Source organism: Schistocerca americana, chromosome 2, assembly GCF_021461395.2.
Source record: "Schistocerca americana isolate TAMUIC-IGC-003095 chromosome 2, iqSchAmer2.1, whole genome shotgun sequence".
Taxonomy (NCBI): Eukaryota; Metazoa; Arthropoda; class Insecta; order Orthoptera; family Acrididae; genus Schistocerca; species Schistocerca americana.
Window position 1 is genome coordinate 555355225 of NC_060120.1, and position 23823 is coordinate 555379047.

Genomic DNA, 23823 nt, shown 5'->3' on the forward strand with positions numbered 1-23823 from the left:
TTTCCAACTTCTGGCCGAGTTTACGTCACAAGTGCAAAACATGGCGGGGGTTCGGTGATGTTTTGGGCGGCCATATCATGGTACTGCATGGGCGCCATGGTTACTCTGCAAGATCGCATTACTGCCGAGGACTGTGTGGCCATTTTGGCTCATCGGGTCGGTCACATTGTACAATGTTTGTTTCCCCATGGTGATGCTGAGATTCAAGAAGATACGGTCCCTGTTCAAAAAACTCGCATCGTTTAGGGCTGGTTTTGTGAGCGAGAGGATGTATTGTTGCTTCTCTCCTGGCCGCCACATTTAACGGATCTGAATATTCCAGAACTCGGGACCCTCGAAGGCAAAGGTCTCGAGTTGGAGTCTCAGTTCGGCACAGTTTTAATCTGCCAGGAAGTTTCAGATCTGAATATTATTGGGGCTTTATGACCTACGTTGGAGCGAAGGGTGAGTGATCGGTGTCCACCTCCATCATCGTTACCTGAGCTTGGCACTATTTTGCAGGAAGATTTCCCTTGAGAACCATAAACGATGTCCATTTATCCATGCCGAGACGACTGGAAGCTACTAGGAACGTCAAAGATTTTCCTACATCGTATTAGGAGTGGTATTGTTCTGGTGTTTCTTGTTTTGTCCACCCCCTGTATTTAGCAGGCACACCCAGCAAGCGACTCAGGAGCAGTGCGCGCTGTAGACTGCGGGGGAAGAAGGCGGCGAGCTGCTTTCAGCCAAACCACAATCGGTTGAAGGCAGGCCACCTTCCCCGTCAGAGCCAGCAAATATGTCGTGAGGATGAAGCAAAATCGAGGGATCATACCCTTTGCGGGAGGCTCCTGGATTACTGCAAGCAGCCACACTGGTTGTTTCACAGAGTACGTGGATTACAACAGGTTTCACTTCTGGGGGCGGAATACTAGCAAAACCGAATACGTATTTCGCAGCTCAGGCAAAATACTGCGAAGTCTCCTAGGAGTAACTCTTTGGAATATCACATTAGGAAAAAAGTAGTTACCAAGCATTAAGAGGAGAACAGAGAACGTGACTCGCAGGAGTCACTTGAAATAGTTCCACAGTTACGGATTCGACATTCAATCACAACATTGGCGAATACTTCAGTTTTGCTGGGATGATGGGATGGAGACATATTCTGTCTTCAAAAGTCGAAGGCGTGAAATCAGATGACTTCAAGATTTTCACATGGACGCTGAAAATATTTTCAAGACAGATCCCTTTTAGTGAGAATTCTCTCTGTAACACCCCCTATACATATTGGCAAAACTAATTCTTATTTCGTAGTAAGAGATAAGGAAGTACAGTAAATAAATAAACCGGACGAGTGTTTTCGTTATGGTGGGGCTCTTTTTCCTGTTTCCGTCAAGACAAGGAACGAATCAGTTAAAAAGGCAGTTCCGTGCTGTGCCACAACTTCCTCCTTTTACGATATGAGTGTCTGATTTACTGCAATTGTCCATAAAGAATGCTGGCTGGTTTCAACCGAGCTATTCTGGTTCAAATCTAACGTCCTTAATCGTCTGTGGATGAAATTTGGGAATTTCTTCAACTTTTAAAATTAATAGCCACACCAAGCTGCTAATTCTATCTCGTTGAAGAGGACATTGTACTGTACATAAATACAATCGTCTCAAAAGAATTAAACTTTACAATATTTTAGAAATTAATGATTATTTTTTCCTTACGGTAGTTCTTCGTTCCATAAATGAGTCTGTTACCAAATGTATTTGCCACTTAGCCGCTTTTGTAAATGGGAAGTTTTTATATATACTAAGCACAGTCATGAAAAATATAATCCTATGAGAGTCCATCCAGCTTATAAAATAGTCCGCATAATGCTAATCTGTTGTTCTATCTTTATTGTTTACAATTGTCCTTCGGACTCTGAGAGACAAAAAGAAAGAAGGAAAAAGGTGATATTAATTCTTCTATAAATGTGCTATATTATTTTTATCTTATGTAATATACCATATAAGCTAAACAATCACTAACGCTCTTATTAAATAACCGTATAAAATACCCAGCGCATTCATGTTGAACAATTTCAGTTCTTTCCAGTCAAACGGAAACTGTAAGTAAAATATAGACTTTGACCATAGCAGAACTTGTAGGCAAAATGTAGTCTTTGATCATAGACGTATTTTCGGGTATAGACAAAGAAGTCAGTCAGCGACGTGACGGATACTTGGTTGTTTTTGTGCAAAACAGAAGCGAAACAGTGTTTGTGCGACACTTGTAGGGGCGAAAATCGGAATAGCAACGAGCACAGTAGAAAGCTGATACACTTAAACAGCAGTACATCATTAATACATATACAACTCGCTAAGTTTAGCAGCCAAAAAAATTATTTTGCAAAGAGAAGCTGCAGCATGCAGTTTGCTGTCGATGTTTTCAGTATGTGCTGACTCAAGACCCAAACACGTATTACGCTGGGTGAAAGTGTGAGACGTGTACTGCCTTAAATAAAAATACATAAAGTAATATACTCCACAGCCACGGAGCTCAACAGCCAGTGAAAATGAGAAATTTTATAAATGATTTTACATTAAAAACCTGTACCTTCTGTTGTAATTACGACTAATGTATTTTGTAGCCTACTTATCTCGCAATGTATTTAATACTTCGTAATGAACTCAGAAAAACTTTGTCATTATGTGAGATAACTGCATCTGGTAAATTGGACCTTCCTTAAACATATAATAATGTCTTTAGTAAGAACTATTTCTTCCGGGAAACGATAGAAAATTATCAAAAGAGGCCACACGCTATGTTTCCTCCTACTCCACTTCCCACGGGAATATCTACCTCTACCGTAACTTGAACCTGCTTGCTTCTGATCGAGCGGCATAACTCAAAGTATTCGTGCGCCTTAGAGGTTCACAGACGGAGTCGAGTACAATACACAATTTGTTGCTGACTTACTGTGACTGCCTGATTTGTCTGGGAGGCCAGGGAAGAGGTCCTGCCTACCGTTGTTGTTTCGAACCATGTTGAGGCGGCGATCACAGCTGTGTGGACTATAGACGAGGAGAGGGTGCGTAACGCAGGCCGCCTGCAGATCGCCCCGCCTCCACCAGCATACCAGGGGCCGCGCCGCGCTGAATAGCAGGGCCCGAGGTCAGGGCGGGGGCAGAGTTATGCAGCAGCGTGCAGCATGCAGGCCAGCGGAACGCCCGTTATGCTCGGCACGGCCCCCACATGTCTGACGTCGGCACGCACGCTCCCTCTGACGGAAGCCGCGACACACACACACACACACACACACACACACACACACACACACACTGAGTACTGTTCCTCAATAAAATGAGGGATTCAAATCCAAACAAAAAGGCGAATAGTTAATAAATACAAATGTGTCCTTGCAGTACATCATTTTTCCTGGTATTTATCCGGTATCGTCAGCGAGTCGGCATATGAATCTCGATTTAGTAATGTCAGTGGTAGAGGGTGACCAGACGGCTTTCCTGTCGCTTCCTGACCCCACCCCCATTCACCCCTCCCTACCCTCACCACCACCCCATCCGGGACGAGAAGTATGTACACCAGTCGTTTGCGTCTATTGATATTCAAGCTAAAGTGTGCGAACATTTTTCTAAATGTTTGCGAATCGTGTAACCGAGGTGGGACAATTCCGGTTCTTATTGGATCTCCCCTCTTACTTAACCTATTACAAAAGTAAAAAGGGCTTGTTCCATTTTCACATCTATAATTGTAAATCATTGTCTACGACTTTTTCTATACTTCTTGCCCAGGCAGAATTACACGTTTCCTCAGAAATCAGATGAAAATGTAAGATGAAATTCATTACAGACACACTTGAAATGAGTGTACAGTTGTGCGCGATACATCCGCTGTATTGAACACTATCCTTGTCTCACTTCTTTTATTATTATATATATTATTATATAATATAGAAATGTTCTGCTGTGAGGAAACACCATTCTCCTTGTTTTAATGCCCAAATTTTTCGGAGATGTTTCTCGATCTTCAGTGGGTTCGTTTAATCTCCTACTATTACATATTGCTGTTTATGTGGCTGTCTGACATTCGCTGTACTGCTGTAATTATTGCCCGCCAGTATGTCATCATCATACCAGATTCAGCAAAAGAAGACACATGTAGTAGTGATTCAGCATGGTTCCCATGAGTCTGTTGATGCTATCCAAATAATCTGAATTTCGAACATTCGTCTAACACATTTCGTACACTTGCAGTCTACGTGGTGGCAACAGGTCTCCTTTGTGTTAGACGACAAGTGCACAAAATGGGTTGGACGAAGTTTCGAAATTCAAATTTCTGGATGGTATCAACAGACTCATGGGAATGATGCTGAATCACCATGCAGTTGTGAAACCACTTCATGAGAAAGATGATAAGACAGTCTTAAATAATTATCGTCCTATTTCCTTACTGACATCGTTTTCCAAAATATTCGAAAAAGTAATGTACTCAAGAGTAGTCACACATTTAAGTGGAAACTGTTTACTTCGCATATTCCAGTTTGGATCCCAGGAAGATTGCTCCACTGAGAATACCGTTTATGTATTCACTCATCAAACAGTACAAGCCTTAAATAATAATGTATCGCTGCTTGGTATTTTTTGTGATCTTTTCAAGGCGTTTAACTGCGTATATTATGATATGCTCTTAGAAAAACTCAGGTTGTATGGAACTGGTGGCTTTACGTATAGCCGGTTTGAATCACACTTGACAAACAGAATGCAAAACGTTGTGGTGAATAATTTAGACAATGTCGTGAAGACATAAAATTTTCGTGACTGGGGAAATATCACACACACCGCAAGGTTCAACTTTGTTCCACTCACATTCCTTATAAACGTGAATGACCTTTCATTAACATTCCAGAAGCAAAGTTGGTACTTTTTGCAGACGATACTGGTTATAGTAATCACGTTAGAGAGAAAGCAACTGGAGAGGCGGTAAATGAAACTTTCCACAGAACTGTTAAGTGGTTCCTGAAGATGGACTCTTTTTTTTCTTCAAAATTTAGCAAAACACACACTACATTCAGTTCTGTACAATAAGCAGAGCCATACCATCAACTGATGTAGCAGATGGGCAAGAGTCAGTATGTAGGATAGAATGCTCCAAATTATTGGATGTATATATTGATGAAAAGTTTAACTGGAAGAAGCATATTACTGAGCTTCTCACACAGTTAAGTTCAGCTACTTTTGCTCTTCGTATACTCGTTAATCTTGGAAACAAAGGTGTCAACCTCCTGACATTTTGCATATTTCCATCCAATAATGTCGTACAGAATAGTTTTCTGGGTTAATTCATCACTTGCAAAGTAATATTGTTGCACAAAAGCGAGTAGTAAGAATAATATAAGGCGTTCACCCGTGGACGTCATGTATATATCTCTTCAAGTAGCTAGGCAGTTTAACTGCCCCGTCACAAAATATCATGACCACCAACCTACTATCGATATAAACCCGTCTGGGCAATAGCAGCGTCACCTGGCGAGGAATGACTACTAGTCAGACACACACACATGATACATGACAGTGAGCTTGCTGTCCGTGTGTAGAATCGGGAAGCGGCGCTATCTATCTGAGTTTGACCGAGGGCAGATTGTGATGACCCAGAGGCTCAGCACGAGCATTCCGGAAATGCAAGACTTGGATGTTCGAGGAGTGCTGTGATGAGGGTCTTCATTAAGTGGCGAAACCTTGGTGAAACCACGTCCACATCATTACCTATGTAAAACAGAATAGGCAGCAAACCGTGGCGGAACTGAAAGCAGACTATAATGTTGAGCAGAGTACAAGTGTGTGTGAACACGAAGCCCACCGAACACTTCTAACGAATCGCCTCCGCAGTCAAAATGGTTCAAATGGCTCTGAGCACTATGGGACTTCTGAGGTCATCAGTCCCCTAGAACTTAGAACTACTTAAACCTAACTAACCTAAGGACATCACACAACACCCAGTCATCACGAGGCAGAGAAAATCCCTGACCCCGCCGGGAATCGAACCCGGGAACCCGGTCGCGGGAAGCGAGAACGCTACCGCACGACCACGAGCTGCGGACCCTCCGCAGTCGACGACCCATGCATGTGCCAATGTTAACGCCACGACATCGGCTACTATGACTGAAATGGACATGTTACCATCGGTACTGGACATTGTCGCAGTGACAAGCGTTGCATGGCCTGATGAATCCCGATACCTTCATCAGGCGGATGGAAGGGCGCGAATTCGTCGTCTTCTACGAGAGCAGCCCCTTGACACCTGTACTGCGGGACGGAGACAAGCTGGCGGCGCCTCCATTATGCTCTGGGGAACATTCACGTGGACAATCATCGGTCCAGTGGAGCTCGTGCAAGGCACCATGTCGGCCGAGGAGTACCGTACTCTGGTTGCAGACCACGCACACCTCTTCATGACGGTGATGTTTCACAATGGAAGTGGCATTTTTTAACAAGATAATGCACAATGTCACAAGGCCAGGAGAGTGACGGAGCGGTTCGAGGAACACAATGTCGAGTTCCAATTGATGTGCTGGCACCCCCACTCGCCAAATCTGAACCCGATAGAACATCTCTGGGATGCGATTGAGCGTGCTGTCATAGCTCATCGCCCACAGCCCGGAACTCACGGGAATTGGGGGACTTGTGTGTGCAAATCTAGTGCCAGCGACCGACGAAGTCCTCATTGCTCCCACGCCACGAGGCGTAGCCGCTGTTATCCGTTCCAAAAGTAGACATACCGGATATTAGGTAGGTGTTCATAATGTTCTGGCTGATCAGTGTGTACATACTCGTTCTACATCATTTCGATAAAAGAATTGATCAAATTATCTATGGAACACCTAACTAAATAGCTAACACTTCCTCTCTTTTTTTTCCTCTTACACACACACACACACACACACACACACACACTCGGCACTCGGGCAGACAAGTGTGGATAGTATGTGGTTTGCCGAGTATGACGCTAAAGGTAGCGATGATTAACATAGCGTAGCTGAGCAGAATGGTAGTAAGCATCGGGACATCTTAGAATGTCAGGTGTAGGAGAGTAGGTATGTGCGCTAGCGACTAACTGCCGCTTGCAGCGTACTGACCTTTGGCCCAGCCGGTGAGCACGTTGCCCAGGTAGGCCACCTTGTAGGTGGGGTCGTACTCTGTGATGGTAACGGAGCGCCGCTTCCACAGCTTGCCCAGCGACTGCTTGATGGTCCGCAGCGTGCGCTCCCGGAAGTGCTTGCCGCCCCCGCCGCCGCCGCCGCTGTTGCCCTCGGCCACCTCCTCTTGCTGCCCGTCACTCTGCTTGTGCATCGTGGCCTCTACGCCTGGCCGCTACATCGCACACGCATCACTGAGCCACACACACCGTCCACTAGCGCTGTTTCTTATACGAAAACTGATAAGCGTTTATTACTCCACTTGCCCGCACTGCAGTACGATATTAATAACCAACTCGCGCACTTAAATTTTTATCACGGCACAGTAACGTAGACGCGGAAGTTTGCTCGTGAAACTATATCATGGTACGCAGAGTATGACTAGATGAAGGCAGCCTGGTGGGACTGCACAGATGGACAGCGCCTCCGGGGCAGACTGCGAGGAGAGGCGAGGCGAGGCGAGCTTGCGCGAGCGGACGCGGCTGTGATAGGCAGCGGCGGCTGCGCAACGCAGCCACGGGCCGCGGCTTCCCTCCTTACGAAACAGCCCGGCACGGCACAACGCGGCGTCGTCCGCCGGCGAGCGCTGCTCGAGCCCCGAGGCGTGCGGCCGCCGCGCGAGCTGCCTGCCTCTGCGTCGTCGCTTCTCCACCTGCAACGCACCACCAACTCAGTGTCAGCCCTAAAGTCTCAATTATTACCACATCCAGAAATTAGAAGTTACATAATAAAGGCAAAACAGTGATAGTAGCCACACGGGAGCGATGGCCAACGGCTATGGTTCTCCAACTAACTACTGTACACCGCTTCCGCTCAGTTACTAGTGAGTCTGTCGCGAGTGAGACGTTGACGCTTTCCTTAACACTCGTTTCTTGTGTGTGTGTGTGTGTGTGTGTGTGTGTGTGTGTGTGTGTGTGTGTGTTGGGGCTTATGGGCGCTCAACGTCGAGGTCATTAGCGCCCTGACACACATTAAAAGGAACGAATGTGGACAGACCTAATAAAATTGAAGCACACACGCAAAGAAAGCAGGAAACGAAGAAAAATGCTACATAAGAAAGTAAAACGTAAGGAAAAGGAAAACGTAGCAACAAGAGTGCCACAGGAAATTGTCATTGGCTGACCACTTACATAAAATATGGGCGAGCTTGTCACACAGTGAGCAAATTAAGATCCTCTCCCTAAAATCTTTGTAAAAACATTTGACATGGTACAGAACTTTAAAACTTTAACCACATTCGTCCGAGTGTTGCCTAAAAAATACTCGTTTCAACAAAAAAGTAAGTAGTTTTCATGATTTAGTTTTTCATACACTTTAATATTATACAGAATGTCAATATTTTCCCGTAAGTTAGACTGAGTAGTTACAGAAACTTACGTTTCAAGGCTGTATAGATCTATCAGCATACCGTCACTATTTACTTTACGTTTTCTTCCACCATGTTCCTTGACGCGCTACGGTAGTCTTCCTCTGCCGATTGGGAGAGATGGTCACACCATCTCTAGGATAGTTATCCACCCCATAAAACTTCATTTTTTTAATTTTGATGGGAATTCATTTTTTTTACAGATACCAATTAAGTATGTTCTCATGATTGGTTCTACTAAAGCCCTATTGAGAGAAGAATAATTCACACTGCTATTAATAAAGTAAAAACGGTATTCATTCAGTCAGAAAAGGTTCTATAGAGTTTAACATTCCCCGGAAAACCCTAGAGCTAAAAACAGAAACCGATTGCGATCCAAAAACTACAATGGGTACATTTTTGGGTTTTGCCAACGAGGAACGACTTGTTTAATTTCCTATAATTTTGTTTACAAAACTCAAAAATGGTTCAAATGGCTCTGAGCACTATCGCAGGTCATCAGTCTCCTAGAATTTAGAACTACTTAAGCCTAACTAGCCTAAGGACATCACACACATCCATGCCCGAGGCAGGTTCGAACCTGCGACCGTAGTGGTCGCGCGGTTCCAGACTGAAGCGCCTAGAACACGCTCGGCCACTCCGGCCGGCTACAAAACTTACTTGCAACAAGTCGTGCAACAATGACAAGTTAAGATTATTGCATACTCTTTTAATATGATTTTCTCTCTGTTTCTGTAATGTTTTGCCAGCTGCTATCTGTCATTTGCGTGTCTGGCCGTCGAACTCAGACACACGAGCACGATGGCAAAGGGTTGAACAGTACAAAAAAAATTCAAAGTTAGTTTGAAACTTGACCTAACTTCATGAACAAAGTCTATTTTGCTTTTTATGAATATAAAAAAATGTTAATTTCCCCGTGTTTTTCTATTACGGTTTAATATTGGCACTTGAAAAAAATCATGACCACCTATCCCTAAATGTTTCCGTCTGCCGTCAAATATCCAAATGTTCGTAGTCCTAGAAAACTTTCGAACTACCGAACTACAATATCGTAGCGCGCCACATTAAGAGACAAGACAAAACTACATTTAAAAGAACACGAAACCTCCAAGATTGGCGAAATTTGACAGAAGCTCAAAATTTAGCGTGGGCTTCGAGACGAAGTGATTTTAATAGTTTCCACAATGAGACTCTGTCTCGAAATCTGGTACAAAATCAAGGAGATTCTGATCGTGTGTAAGGTACACCAGCGTCAAGACACAGTAAATACCTTCACTGCGCGATAGCAATGATAGTATAACAAATGACGATGCCACTAAAGAGACTGAATTCCTTCACCAAAGAAGATGCAATAAATGACACAGAATTCAAATCGAAAACACCTACCGGCAGTAATCGAGAGGCAGGTAACCGCAGTGCAGCGAAGCAGCTAAAATCACGTAACAAAGCAAGGTTTGCGTTACAGATTACGCATCAATTAGGTTTCTTTCGGAGTATGCAGTTGAAACTGCTCCATAGTTAGCAGTGATATACAACCGGTCGGTCGACGAAAGATCCGTACCTAAAGAATGGAGAGTTACATGTTACACGAGTATTCAAGGAAGGAAGTAGGAGTAGCATAATCCAATGAAATAAAGACCCATATCACTGACGTCGATCGGCAGCAATATTTTGGAACATATACTGTCTTCGAATATTGTGAATTACCTCAGGAAAAAAAACGATCCAGCAAGAATTCATAAAATATCGTTCTTATGAAACATAACTTGTTCTTTATTCACACGAAATAGTGAGTGCTGTCGACTGGGGATCTCAAATCCATTCCATATTTTTAGATTTCTAGAAAGTTTTTCTTTTACTGTGTCATCAATTTTCTGGCTGATTTGACGCAGCCCGCCACGAATTCCTCTCCTGTGCCAACCCTCTCATCTCAGAGGAGCACTTGCAACCTACATCCTCTTTTCTGGATGTATTCCGATCCCTGCCCCCTCCTACAGTTTTTATCCTCTAGAGGTCCCTCTAGTACCATAGAAGTTATTCCTCGGTGTCTGAACATATATGTCCTATCATTCTGTCTCTTCTTCTTGTCAGTGTTTTCCTTATATTCCTTTCCTCGCCGAGTCACCGGAAAAGCACCTCATTCCTTACCTTATCAGTCCACCCAATTTTCAACCTCCTCCTGTGGCACCATCTCAAATGCTTCGATTATCTCTGTTCCAGCTTTCCCACAGTCGGTGTCTCGCTGCCATACAATGCTGTGCTCTAAACGTACATTCTCAGAAATTTGTCTCTCAAATTAAGGCCTATGTCTGGTACTAGTATACTTCTCTTGGCCAGGAATGACATTTTTGCCAGCGCTAGTCTGCTTTTTATGCACCCCTTGCCCCGTCCGACATTGGTTATTATGTTGCCTAGATAGCACAATTCCGTAACCACATACTTTGTGATCACCAATCCTGATTTAACGTTTGTCGTTGTTTTCATTACTTTCGTTTTTCTTCGATTTGCTCTCAACCTATATTCTGCACTCATTACACTGTTCGCTTCATTTAACAGATCCTGTAATTCTTGTTCACTTTCACTGAGGATACAAAGTCATCATTGAATCTTATAATTGGTAACCTTTCACCTTGAATTTTAATCCCACTCTTGAACCTGTCTTTTATATCCGTCATTACTTCTTCGATGTATGTATTGAACAGTAAGGGCGAAAGATTACATCCCTGTCTAATACCCTTTTTAATCCGAGCACTTCGTTCTTCGTCTCCCACTCTTGGTTCTTGTACATATTGTACAGTACTCATCTTTCCCTATAGCTTACCCCTATTTTTCTCAGAATTTCGAACATCTTGACCCCCTTAAACTGCCGACCTTACAATGTTTTGTCGTCGGTTGCACTATGACCTTGTTTGTTACTTGTTGAGAGTCTACTAAACAGCGCCTTGTGAACTATGCACCTGTTTCTTCAGTGTAATACAAAATTTCTTCGCAGGAACGTGTTAGTTTTTACGATCCTAAGTTTGACGAAATTATTAGTCGGTGGTTGGAGAAATAAATCAGTGATATAGCTCAAGAAATAGACGAAAAGGGCGACGATTTTGCAATAGCCAGTGATCACAGTTCCGCTAGCGGAGGATCGTTCAGATGAACTTCAGAACGGTTATTATAGGGAACTTTCTGTTTCTCCAATAAAATACTTAAAGCATTAGTTAAAATCAAATGTGTGAATGACAAAGACAAATGTAGATCCCAGCACTGAATGCCAATGTAGCAGAGTTTCGTTTCGTATTTATTTAGGGAAATTTCCTGTGCAAGTTTAAACCCTGGAATTTAGTTTTAGGTGAGAATTTACTTATTACGAAGATAATATAATTTAACAGAATGTAGTCTAACAGTTTGTTTATGTTTACTATTTTAAAAAACCGAACGAAAATATGTGATAAAAGGTAAAATACTGCTGCCTTTGTTTAGTGCAATAGGATCAGGAAGAGTTTAAACAATATCTAAATAATTATAAAAATAAATATTACGTAACTTAAAAGTTTCAGATGGTTTGCTCCTTAAATCTTGGTCCTAGAGACCCCGCCTTACGGGAAAGTCACCTCTCGAGCTAAGGGCTGGCAAAAATCCAAATCTCCGTGCCGCAGGATCGTAGCGCACCATATGAAGAGACTAAATTAAACCTGATTTAAAAGAACGCAAAATGTCCAAGATCGGCGCTGTTTTACACAAGCTCGAAACTTAGTCTGGGCTTCAATGTAAGGTGCTTTTAATAGTTTTCACACTGCAACTATCTGTAGAAATTTAGCAGAAATTCCAAAGAGATTCTGGTCGTATGTAAAGTACACCAGCGGCAAAACAGAACCAATAACTTTACTGTTCTATAGGAATGCAGTTTTACCGCTGATAGGGCCACCAAAAGGATGTTACTGAACATGGTTTTGCGAAATTCCTTCACCAAATTTGACGCTGTAAATGACCCAGAATTCGAATCGAGAAGAGCTGCCAACACGAGGTGTTTCGGATACACAACAGCTCGCGTAACTAAAGATCCTTATCTAAAGACTGGAAATTACACAGGTCACAGCAACACTCAATAACGGAAGTAGGAGTAATCTGATAATTAATTATTACAGATCCCTATCTCTGATGTTGATTTGCAGTAGGATTTTGAAACATATACTGTTCTAACATGATGAATTATCACGACGAAAACGATGTTGTGACACACATCCAGCGTACATTCAGGACACATCGTTCTTATGAAACAACTAGCTCTTTATTGTCGTGAAGTAATGAATGCTATCGACAGGGGTTCAAGAGGATCACAACATTTCTATGTTCCCAAAAAGGCTTTTGACACCGTCCCTCAAAAGCCGCTTCTAATGAAACTGCGCGCCGATGTAGTATCGTCTCACTTACGCGACTGGATTCGTAATTTCGTGTCAGGAACGTCACAGTTCGTAGTAACTGACGGAAAGTCATCTAGTGAAACAGAAGTGACGTCTGGCGTCCGCAAGGAACGTATTATAGACCCTCTGCTTTTGCTAATCTGTATAATCGATTTACAAGAATCTGAGCAGTCCTCATGGACTGTTGCAGAGTGTTTACTGTCTTGTAAAGCACACAGAATATCAAAACCAACTGCAAAACGACAAGATATCTATATGGGGCGAAAAGCAGCAATTGACTAAATAATGAAAAATGGGAAGTCATACAAATGAGTAGTGAGAGGAACTCGCTAAATTTCTGTTACGCTATAAGTTATACAAATCTAAAGGTTGTGAATTCAGCTAAATACCAAGGAATTACAATTATGAACAATTTAGATTGGAACGATCACACAGATAATGTTGTGCCCAACGCCAACCAAGGACTGCGTTTTATTGGCAGAGCACTTAGAAGATGCAGCAAATCTATTAAATAGAGTGCTTACATTACGCTCTCTTCTGGTTTACTGCTGCGCGATATCGTTTGCTTCCCTGACAGAACTGATGGAGGACTTCTAAGAAGTTGAAAAAGGGGAGTGTTTGTTACGGATGTGATACGTGAGCAGGACTGGTAATCAGAACAAAGGCGTTTCTCGATGCGTCGAGATCTCTTCATGAAATTTCAATCTCCAGCTCTCTCATCAGAATGAGAAAATACTTTGTTCATTGCCACCTATATAGGGAGCAGTAATCATAGTGATAAAGTAAGAGAAGCCAGAGCTTGCACGGAAAGATGTAAGTGTTAATTTTTCTCATGTCCTGAGGAACAGTAGAGAAATAAGTTGAAAGTGTTTCAATGAATCATCTGCAACCAGTGAAGTGCGAATTGCAAGTCGTTATGTATATATAGAAGAAAACGATTGATAAAATAGAGTATCGTGCAGTAATTCGTATCCTGATTTCGAATGGTAATAACGCTGCAACAATATGTGCTTAGTTGGTGGGAGTGTAGAGCAGCATTGCACCATCATATCCAATAGTGCTTAGGTGGCGGAGGGGCCAAGCAAACCCGAATGAGCAATAAAGTGGAAGGCGATTTCTCCGTGAAGAACCGGGTATAGCAAGAGAAGTGGAGGTCCTAATGTACCCAAACCTGTGTGTCGCAACTAAGGCCATTAAGGAAAAAGTGAAAATCAGTTACGGCTCAGTTTTCAAAGACTTTCACGATATTTCGAACATGAGGGAGACCTCCACCTGCTGCTTTCCGCGACTGCTCACACACATTCAAAAAAATCCCGCAGATGAAATGTTGCAGCTATGTCAGGCCGATCCAGATGATATCTTTAGCGGCCCCCATCACCATCGACTTGTGCTGGATGTATCGCTTTCATCTAGAAAAAATGAGTTTATCAAGCAGTGCAAATTCTTGGATTAATCATTGCTGAAAACGGCGAAGACTTATCGTCCTGTGAGATGTGCTGAATATTTCCTGAGACTGCTATGGGGTGGTACTGGCTGATTAGGCTCGCAAGCGTCAGACGGACACAGGAGCGCACCATCTGACGACGGTGTTACCGGAGGCTGTCAATACGGAGCGGCGCGGGAAGCAGTTGCAAGGGATACGCCTCAGTTCATTCTGCACAGAAGTCCCTCATTTCGTTTGCTCCACATTTTGCCTCCCGCGCATGTTCTCGTAACATGGGACCCAATCTTCCCGGCTCGCCCGAACTCTGCAACCTCTACCTGCTGGTGGAAAAATAAACACTCGAATTCGGCAACTGTTCCCGAAGTGCCTGAGCAGCAACTGCTACCTGCCCGTGGCACACCAGCTGCACAAACTCGGGCAAACTCTCCCAAGAATGAACGCACGAAGAGCACGAACTCCGCCATTATTTACAAAGTTCTTAGAGAATACTGTCACCACAGAACCAATGAACAAGATATAAAAGAAAGCAATTGTACGTAAACGTAAGATTTTATTACAAATTTCACACACAAAAATATTTCCTGAAAACAACAGCACATCTTTTATCTTATGTTCCGCTCGCGGCTGCTTTGCATGAAACGCACTTCACAAAATCTAATTTCCCAGTTTCACCACTTTTAAGTAAATCTCATTTCTGTTCCAGGAAAGCTTACGTCTTCCCGATTTTTGAGTCCGTTTTGATGATTGTGCATTTTTGCAAAATGGTTAAAATGGCTCTGAGCACTATGGGACTTAACATATGAGGTCATAAGTCCCCTACACTTAGAACTACTTAAATCTAACTAAGCTAAGGACATCACACACATCCATGCTCGAGGCAGGATTCGAACCTGCGACCGTAGTAGCAGCGCAGTTCCGGACTGAAGTGCCTAGAAGCGCTCGGCAACAACGGCCGGCGCATTTTTGAAGAGTTAATTCTTAAGTAGGTATTAGTTTGCTAATGCGTCAGACTTCAAAGTGTTTGGGTGAGGAGATTCACACGAAGCTTTAGAACGCGAATGAAAGCTTTCACAAGCTTAAGTCTCTCTTCACAAGAAAGCGGAAACTGCTGCCCAAACGTGAGGAGGAATTTTCAGTTACGTAATCTGCAAATTTTGTGAGCATTTGGTCTAGTGGCTGTATGCTCAGCAGGTCAGCATAAACATCAGGAATATCTTGAAGCTTTAAGTAACTAAACCCGAAGGTGTAATACAACCACTGGTCTTTTTCACTCTTCTGGCACTTCTACATCGAATCCAAACGAAGTGTTTGTATTTTTAGTCAGCTGAAACACGTAGAAAAAAATGTTTGTGGAAATTTAAAGGGAAGATTTTTTAGGGTCCACGACATAAACAATGTACTCGACCCTTGTTTGCGTGAATGATGTATAGCTAATTTTAGGAATAGTGTAATTTCAAGCATAACTATATTCTACTGTTTTTCTTTTAAAAAGGGAAATAATATTCTATACTAAGTACGGCCGTTTATCCTTCAACAGTAGTACAGTTTCCTAAAATATTGAGACATGTGAAACAGACAACCAGTTAACTGATGAGGAGGCAACCTTGATACTCTCATGAATGGACTGTTTAAAGTCAATTACCTCCGTTTTTACAAATATTTTGAATACAGTGTATACTTTTCAGATATGTTTCCTCCTCCTTATATTTTATAAGGCTGAACGATAATGGTATGTACGAACCACCAGAGTAACAGTGGATCGTCAATAACTGAAGAAGGTGTTTCGATATACGTGGCGTATCATAATTAATGGCGTAAACGCATACAGTTGAAACTACACGATACTAGAATCAAAAGTGTCTCGGTAAACATAGGGTCTAAAATGCGTACCTTAAGAGCTACGAGCGATTTTTTATCTTCGATACTGTGAAACAATTCTCGTTTCCTGCAAGCTCTTTGCTTTCCATATTTTGGGAGCTGGCAGTATGGACCAAAACAAGAAAAAAAAAATGTCCATTAAACATGTGCTGTAAAATGCATACCTTAAAAGTTATGAGCATTTGTTCATTAGAAGAGTTGTGTTTCAAAGTAGCGAAGATTTAGGGAAATCACGGAAAACTTTAATCAGGATGGCCGGATGCGGGTTTGAACCGTCGTCCTCCCGAATGCGAGTCCAGCGTTTAACCACTGCGCTACCCCGCTCGGTATGAAGTTCGGGTGTCTACGGAACCAATTACGAGTATCGGCGCCTTTTCTTATATAAGCACGAATGGTACTCTGTGTCATTCATGCGACAGGCCTGAAGATAAGTAGATTCGAACGACGAAACTGGTTACCTAATAAAACAGTACCAAAATAACGGCTGTTGGTAGAGGATTATTACATCTCGTCCGGAAACGTCGAGTGAAAAACCGCATCACGTCCCATGGCGTAGAGCGCCAACCAGAGAGTACTGTCACTCGCGAATGTGATGTCACGTACAGCGAATTAACAGGCGAACGATCATTCGCAGACAAGTTTACTCACAACACCGTCTGCTATTCAAATTTCGCCATGAATGCAGAATTATGTCAGGCGGTGAAAACGTATTTACTGCGCAAACAACGGGCCTAATTATACGGGGCGCGGAAGTAATGAAGCGACGCAGGGCCACGCAAGAGCGCGCAGTCGGGCAGCTGCGCAGAGGTGGCACGGCCGCCGCCCCCACCACCAACATAACCACAACCACCACCACAACCTCCCCCGCACCGACTCTGCCACGACGTCCCGGGGGAAACAACACCTGCCGAGCTTCCGACGTTGCCGCCTAAGTCTGTTTTACCGGATCCCTTTGTTCCTCAAAATAAACCGACCACACGATACACTGCAAAGCTAACCAAATGACCGCACCTGTTTGGCTGCAGGAGTATCTTTTTACGTCTCGAAACATGATTTGGCGACGGCGTCCACAGGTTCATGGCCAGCGTCACTGTCTGTTGACGTGGAAGTCCACGATTTCGATGCCCGGTAATCGCAACTGATATTTACACAGGTGGGGAAGTCTGGATCGGGGTCCACTCAACCTGATGCGACCATTTGAGAAACTGCTTTAATAAATAAAGTAGTGTGAACTCTGAAGCCGTTCAACATGCTCGGAGCTAAGGAACCGGTTATTTACAAATTAGTCTCTGACATGTTATACAACTCGTTACACTTTTTAATCGGTTTTGAAATAAACAGCTGTATTAATCTTTTGCTGGGACTGAAAGCTCCTGTTCACATTTTTCTGCGTTCGCGAATTACATTCGGGTTTTTAAATTCCACCACAAAACGCAGTGTATTTTCTTTTATTATTTACCCATACATGTTTCGACATTGTGTGTCGTCTTCTGTTGGTCTCGACATATTTCCGTAAAAATAAAATACAAAGATCACGATTGTTTTTCTGTTTCAAACCTAGAAAGTGTAACATGCGCGATATCTATTTTGTTTTCATTTCTCATCTGAAATTACGTTAACTGTGAAAATGAATTTGTACAGGTCGGCTTGCGTTCATACCTTTTCACGGTTTGACAGCATGTCATATGCAAAGCAGTCTGAAGGATATGTTTGTGGATTTGATAAGTTTTAAATACTTTCTACGAGAATAGACACCATCTTGCAAAATAGTACATCTTTAGTGGAAAATCGCCAGTTTCAAAAGAATAGCGTTATTACTTTAATACCTGCGCAACCTTCTAAATGTTGCCAAACGCCGACGGTTCCTGCGAAACGTGATATTATAACACAATTTTATTCATTTGTAATGTGTTCTTAACATAGTATTTTATTGCTTTAATTTTCGTTTCCTGATTGGGGCCGGCCGCGGTGGTCTCGCGGTTAAGGCGCTCAGTCCGGAACCGCGCGACTGCTACGGTCGCAGGTTCGAATCCTGCCTCGGGCATGGATGTGTGTGATGTCCTTAGGTTAGCTAGGTTTAAGTAGTTCTAAGTTCTAGGGGACTGATGACCACAGATGTTAAGTCCCATAGTGCTCAGAGCCATTTGAACCAACCTGATTGGGAATTACCAAATTGTTATCGCAGTAGGTTACTGGAAGCCAGTTAATAATTTCCATTCTATTTCCTTCTTTTGTCAAGAGGAAAACCATTATACTTTTATATTTTTCATTAATGTTTGCCACAATTAAATCAAGCTGCAATGCCGTAATTAGAGCAATACGTGACATTCATCACTGCCGATGAAAGTGGCCGCGATATGAAAATTAAACGCACTTTCTTTCCAGGATGTAGAAACATTACAGTCTACATCAGTGCCCTTAAAGACTGGGGAAAATTTCTGATTGGTAAAGATGGCTCAAGCCTACGACAGTTTCGTTCTCCATAGAACAGTCCCAATATTCGATTGTTTGTATCACAGAAATCATAGGGAAAAATTTTTCTTATGCCCGTGTGATAATTCAACTCACCACCTCTCGAACAGGATTCGAAATACCTTAACTGGTGCGGCGCATGACTTCCAAGAAGAGCCCTGGCTTCATACCACACGAAAAGCATACGTTTATTCTTCCCCGTTATTTTCTTACGCGGTTGTATTTAAACACGGACTCAGACATCTTACTTACATTTGTCACTTGAAAGTATTGTAAGTATTGGTCGAGAAACTTAAGTGAAAGAACTATTCTTGTTGATATACATTCATAAAGGCTGCAAGCTGCTTAAGATGATTTAGTATTGCACCTCTGGTCATCTGGGATTCGTGCACGCAGTATGGCTGTCGGTATGTTCTTATCACTGTTACTGCGATTACAAGCTACGAGGCCGTGCTGGAAAGTAAATGCCGGCCGCTGTGGCTGAGTGGCTCCAGGCGCTTCAGCCCGGAACCGCGCTGCTGCTACGGTCGCAGGTTCGAATCCTGTCTCGGGCATGGATGTGTGTGTTGTCCTTAGGTCAGTTAGGTTAAAGTAGTTGTAAGTCTAGGGGACTGATTACCTCAGATGTTAAGTCTCATAGTGCTTAGAGCCATTTGAACCATTTGGAAAGTAAATCCTCCGAATTTTTTATGTGAAAACTCTTATATACCTTTAAATAAAAACGAACGTTATTAACATTCTACATCTTTACTCTGCACCATGTTTATTTCTCAACATACAGTATTCACTCTTGCGACGAACACATTTCTCGCTTCGAGAGACCTGTATGTTGATACAGTCACTGTAGAATGTTTTGCTTTGTTGACAGAGCCACAAGCTCACCTCTGTTCGCCCCACCTCATCCCTATCAAAATGAAGTCCTCGAAGGTGTTCTTTACGTTATGGAAACATGAAAATCGGATGGGGTCAAGTCGGAACTGTATGGAGGATGATCGACCATAGTGAACCCAAGCGTCGAGTTTTTCAGCGCTCATAAGTGGTGTGGTTTGGCATGCTGAAGGTAAGGGTGATCAACGTGCCGACAAACTCTTCTGCGGTTAGAAATTCGCCTAAAGCGCGCTGTTTCTCACGCCCCGATACAGTTATGTTACGCACCGCCCTTCTAGCAGTATAGGGTTACAACGTAGGTCAGCGAAGCGAGAAAGTCGATCGAGTAATATGCGTGACATGTAACGCCTCAACCAATATTAGAACAGAATTAAAAAATTACTTCTCAGCACGGCCTCATACAATCAAGAAACATCGGGACTAAGTTAGCTTCATCGAGTGTGAAAGACTGCTCGGAAGCACATTAATTCTGCTTAAATATAATGCGAACAGTGTTTCAGAACCGACCAGAGTGGCCGAGCGGTTCTAGGCGCTACAGTCTGGAACCGCGCGCGACCGCTACGGTCGCAGGTTCGAATCCTGCCTCTGGCATGGATGTGTGTGATGTCCTTAGGTTAGTCGGGTTTAAGTAGTTCTAAGTTCTAGGGGACTGATGACCTCAGCAGTTAAGTCCCATAGTGCTCAGAGCCATTTGAGCCAATGTTTCAACATCTGCGAAATCGTGCCAATAGCAGCGCTTTCAACTCAGCGACTCTGTGCCCTAAAAACTGTTTAACAGTCCACATTAACTATTTATGTGACTAAGCATTTTACGCCGCATATGGTACAGTGCGGTATGGTTCCGATATTTGCAATTCTTACTCTTGCAGCTGGAGAAAGACGGTTCCATTGCTGTGATGACTGTTGCCAGGGAGGGTAAGCCTGGCCGCGTAGCGACGGCGGGGCCGGTCGTCGCGAGAGAAGCAGGCTGTGTTGTGGAGCTTAAGAGCAGAGTGCTGTTGCCGTCCGGGAGATGTATCTGCCGACTGGAGGGGCGACTGCGGTTGGCACAGCCTGAGGCCTGTCTGGACAATAGTCTGCTTCGAAGCCAGGCTCATGTTCTGGGAGCGGTCACAGCTTGTTACTGTCTCCGTCTTCCCCTCACCAATAACTTGCCGTCAACAACGCTGTTAACGTGTCACAGATGTGTGATTTTAGTAATAACTCGGACATATTATAGAAACATGTGTATGTATGTTTGTTCCACATCTCCTCGTAAATCACCGGACCGATTTAAACCAAACTTGGTGCAACTAAATGGAAAGAACCGCTGTCAGGTTAGGAACCACGTAACTATCTAAAGAGAGGGGCGGGAGTGAAAATGAAATGTAATCCGCTACCCGCGAATACCCGAACTTTATTCACAAAATATTTGAGAACGAGAGCACTTAGTGGCTTCCGATAAACTTTACACATAATTTCCAACCTTTATGAAATTTTGTCTCGTTAACAGACCCCACATATGATGAAAGGAAGAAAGTTTATCGCTTGTTTCTCTTTCGCTGTTCATGTTCTAAAACTGCCGCATCAGGCACGATGTTATAATTTATCCTTAGTACCAACTGTATTCGCGACACATTGCAGTATTCACATATACCACTGAGCGTACCTGCAAAATTATATGACATAGGTCAGGAGATATGACGTCACAAAGATTGAGCTGCGTACACAAGAAACTGTCGGGCGAAATTCGCTGAAGATGTAGGTGAAATATATGTAAAACTATATGTGAAATATGTTAATTGTATGTGAAATAGAAGTGCGATGTGTGTAGCGGGCAAAGCCACGAGGAAACACGTCCTCCTGGACCAATGGATCGATTTCAATCAAGTTGGTAGCCATACATACTCCATCTGAAAAGAAAACTGGGGTGGTAAAAACCGGCAACCTCTTATAGGGTGAGACAGAGAGGAGGAGGGAGGTGGAGACGTACAGATAGACGGGGAGGAGGAGTGATGGACATAGAGAGGGAAGGAGGGGAGAGAGTAATAGAAGATTGGAATAAATACATACTCGGCCAACACAGGGTACACGGCTAGTAATATATAAAATGTCTCAATATAGTAATTAATTTCTTAGCTACCGCAAAATATTTAATGTAATATTAGTTCGTTCACATGAGTGAATAGTACATTATTTTAGCATATGTCGAAGAAATTGAAGTTCAGAAAAATAGAGCCTTCGTAAAGCACACAACATAAAAGTTGTGAAGTAAATGTGTCATGCAATTAACTTAAGATCTATAATAGCAAAAGCCTCACAACTGTGAGAATTTCGTATTAAACGTTATAAAATCGAAATGCATGCTCATAGTTGTCGGTATTTCACTAAGCACTGTGACCGAATACCGGTCCACAAACTGAGACTGTATGAGCGTGTACATGAGGGCAATGTTTTTCCTCTCAGTCGTTTCCGCAAACGTTCGGCAAGTCATTCTTTTTCCTTTCCGGTGGACCTTTTCTGTCTTCTCTTACTCAGCTTCCTATAGTTTGACGGTTCTCCCTGTAGTCACACGAACAGTGTCGGATTTGCTGTTGACAGCAGGCATGGTCAGCCAATGTGTGAGCTACCTTATCTGTACGTAATGTTACCTTTCAGGCCGCAAGCCCGTCCACGTGAGTACGCCCTCACTCAAGCAACTGGAAAAAGCATTCTATGTTAAAAGTTGTAATTTCTGTAATCCCTTGGATTTTCGAGACGCTTTAGTTTTCACGCTACTTTACTTCCCGTGAGTTAGCTGTGTAATCTACAAACTGATTGTCACCGCAGCGATCTCCAAAGACTAATTTGATTCAAGTCTCGGTGATAATCTAACCTGTGCCAGTTCCTTCATACATTTCTGCATCACTCCTTTTCGATTTTATGTCGATAATCCTATACTCGCCTGACCGGAAGTACTGTTTTTCCTGCCAACTCACTTCACTAGTTCCCAATATGTCTAAATTCAAACAAACCATCTCTCTTTTTAAATTCGCTAACCTACTTATCCTCTTAAGCAATCTTCCACGTTTTGGCCCAGAGAAAGTCGTTTTTCATTCTCTCCTGATAAGAACATCGTCCTGTGGAGCCATCGCCCGAAGGTCATATTGCGAGGTCTATTTTATCTCCGGCGTACTTTACCCTCGAGGATGCCGCAACGTGTAAGTCACACAGCAGAGCTGTAGGTCCTCACAACTATAACGGCTGTAGTTTCCTCTTTCTTTCAAGCGAACGCAGTAAGAGCGCAGCAAGGCCTTGTTGGCTGACGTTACATGGCCAGAGTGAATCATCTGGATTGTCATTCCTGCAACAACTGAAAAGGCTGCTGCCCCTTTTCTGAAACCGCGGCTTATTCTGACCTCTCCACAGATACCCCCTCCATTGTGGTTGTACCTGCAGTTCTTTAATCTGTATCGAGGAAGCACGCAAGCGAACCCACTTCGGCAACGTCAATGATTCGTGTGGGGTGCTGCAAAATATGTATATAAAAATATGTACGATTTTACTATTTTCTGGGGTCGAGGGAAGAGTCATGACCCTATTACCCCTTCTTGGATCTGCTACTGACAATAGCCTTTCCGGCACAATGAGATCATCCCCTAACAACAACAGCCCTACCTAGGTAGTCGACTACATGTTGGAGTAGGCGAGAATGCTGCGAGTTATGCGCTAGGAGCACGCCACCAGAAAATCACCATCAAGCAAACAAGAATTATTTACCTACATACAGTATGACCCTAAAATCCGACAAAATCTGTTATTTTCACAGATTACACTCATTGAGTATTTTGACACAAGGGACCCGTGATGTCCTGTGACTCGTTACAGAGAAACCGCAATTCATTTTATTTCTTACCACTAGGTAATGCTGTATCGAGTTGAAGAGTGTGTACAACAGTGCAAATGTCGATGACCCTTGTTTGGGAACAAACTTCAATTCACTCTTGGCACTTCACGTTGACAACAGTAACGGAAACTTACATTTTCTCTCTCTAACTGCCATACGCTGCTGCTCGGGTCTGTCTCGGATTTGGTTTTCTGGCGGTTCTAGTTTTACTTTAACAGTGGCATACAACAGTATGGAAATGTACTGACAAAGAACTGGTCGATGTGCACCTGGTGTATGGGTTCCCTGAATGCAGTGGAGGAGCGTCACAACAACGATGTGTTCAGCTGTTCC

The 23823-nt window shown here is 43.2% G+C and overlaps 1 protein-coding gene across 2 annotated transcripts in view; it reads right to left on the reverse strand.

The window, feature by feature from the left end:
* The window catches only part of LOC124594412 (protein FAM43A), a 623045-nt gene that overhangs the window by 322559 nt on the left and 276663 nt on the right, over positions 1 to 23823 (reverse strand). For both annotated transcript variants that reach the window (XM_047132783.1, XM_047132782.1), the window contains exon 3: positions 7106 to 7817. In XM_047132783.1, coding sequence (XP_046988739.1) covers positions 7106 to 7319 — 214 coding nt within the window. In that variant the 5' untranslated portion in view covers positions 7320 to 7817. The remainder of the gene's footprint in view (positions 1 to 7105; positions 7818 to 23823) is intronic.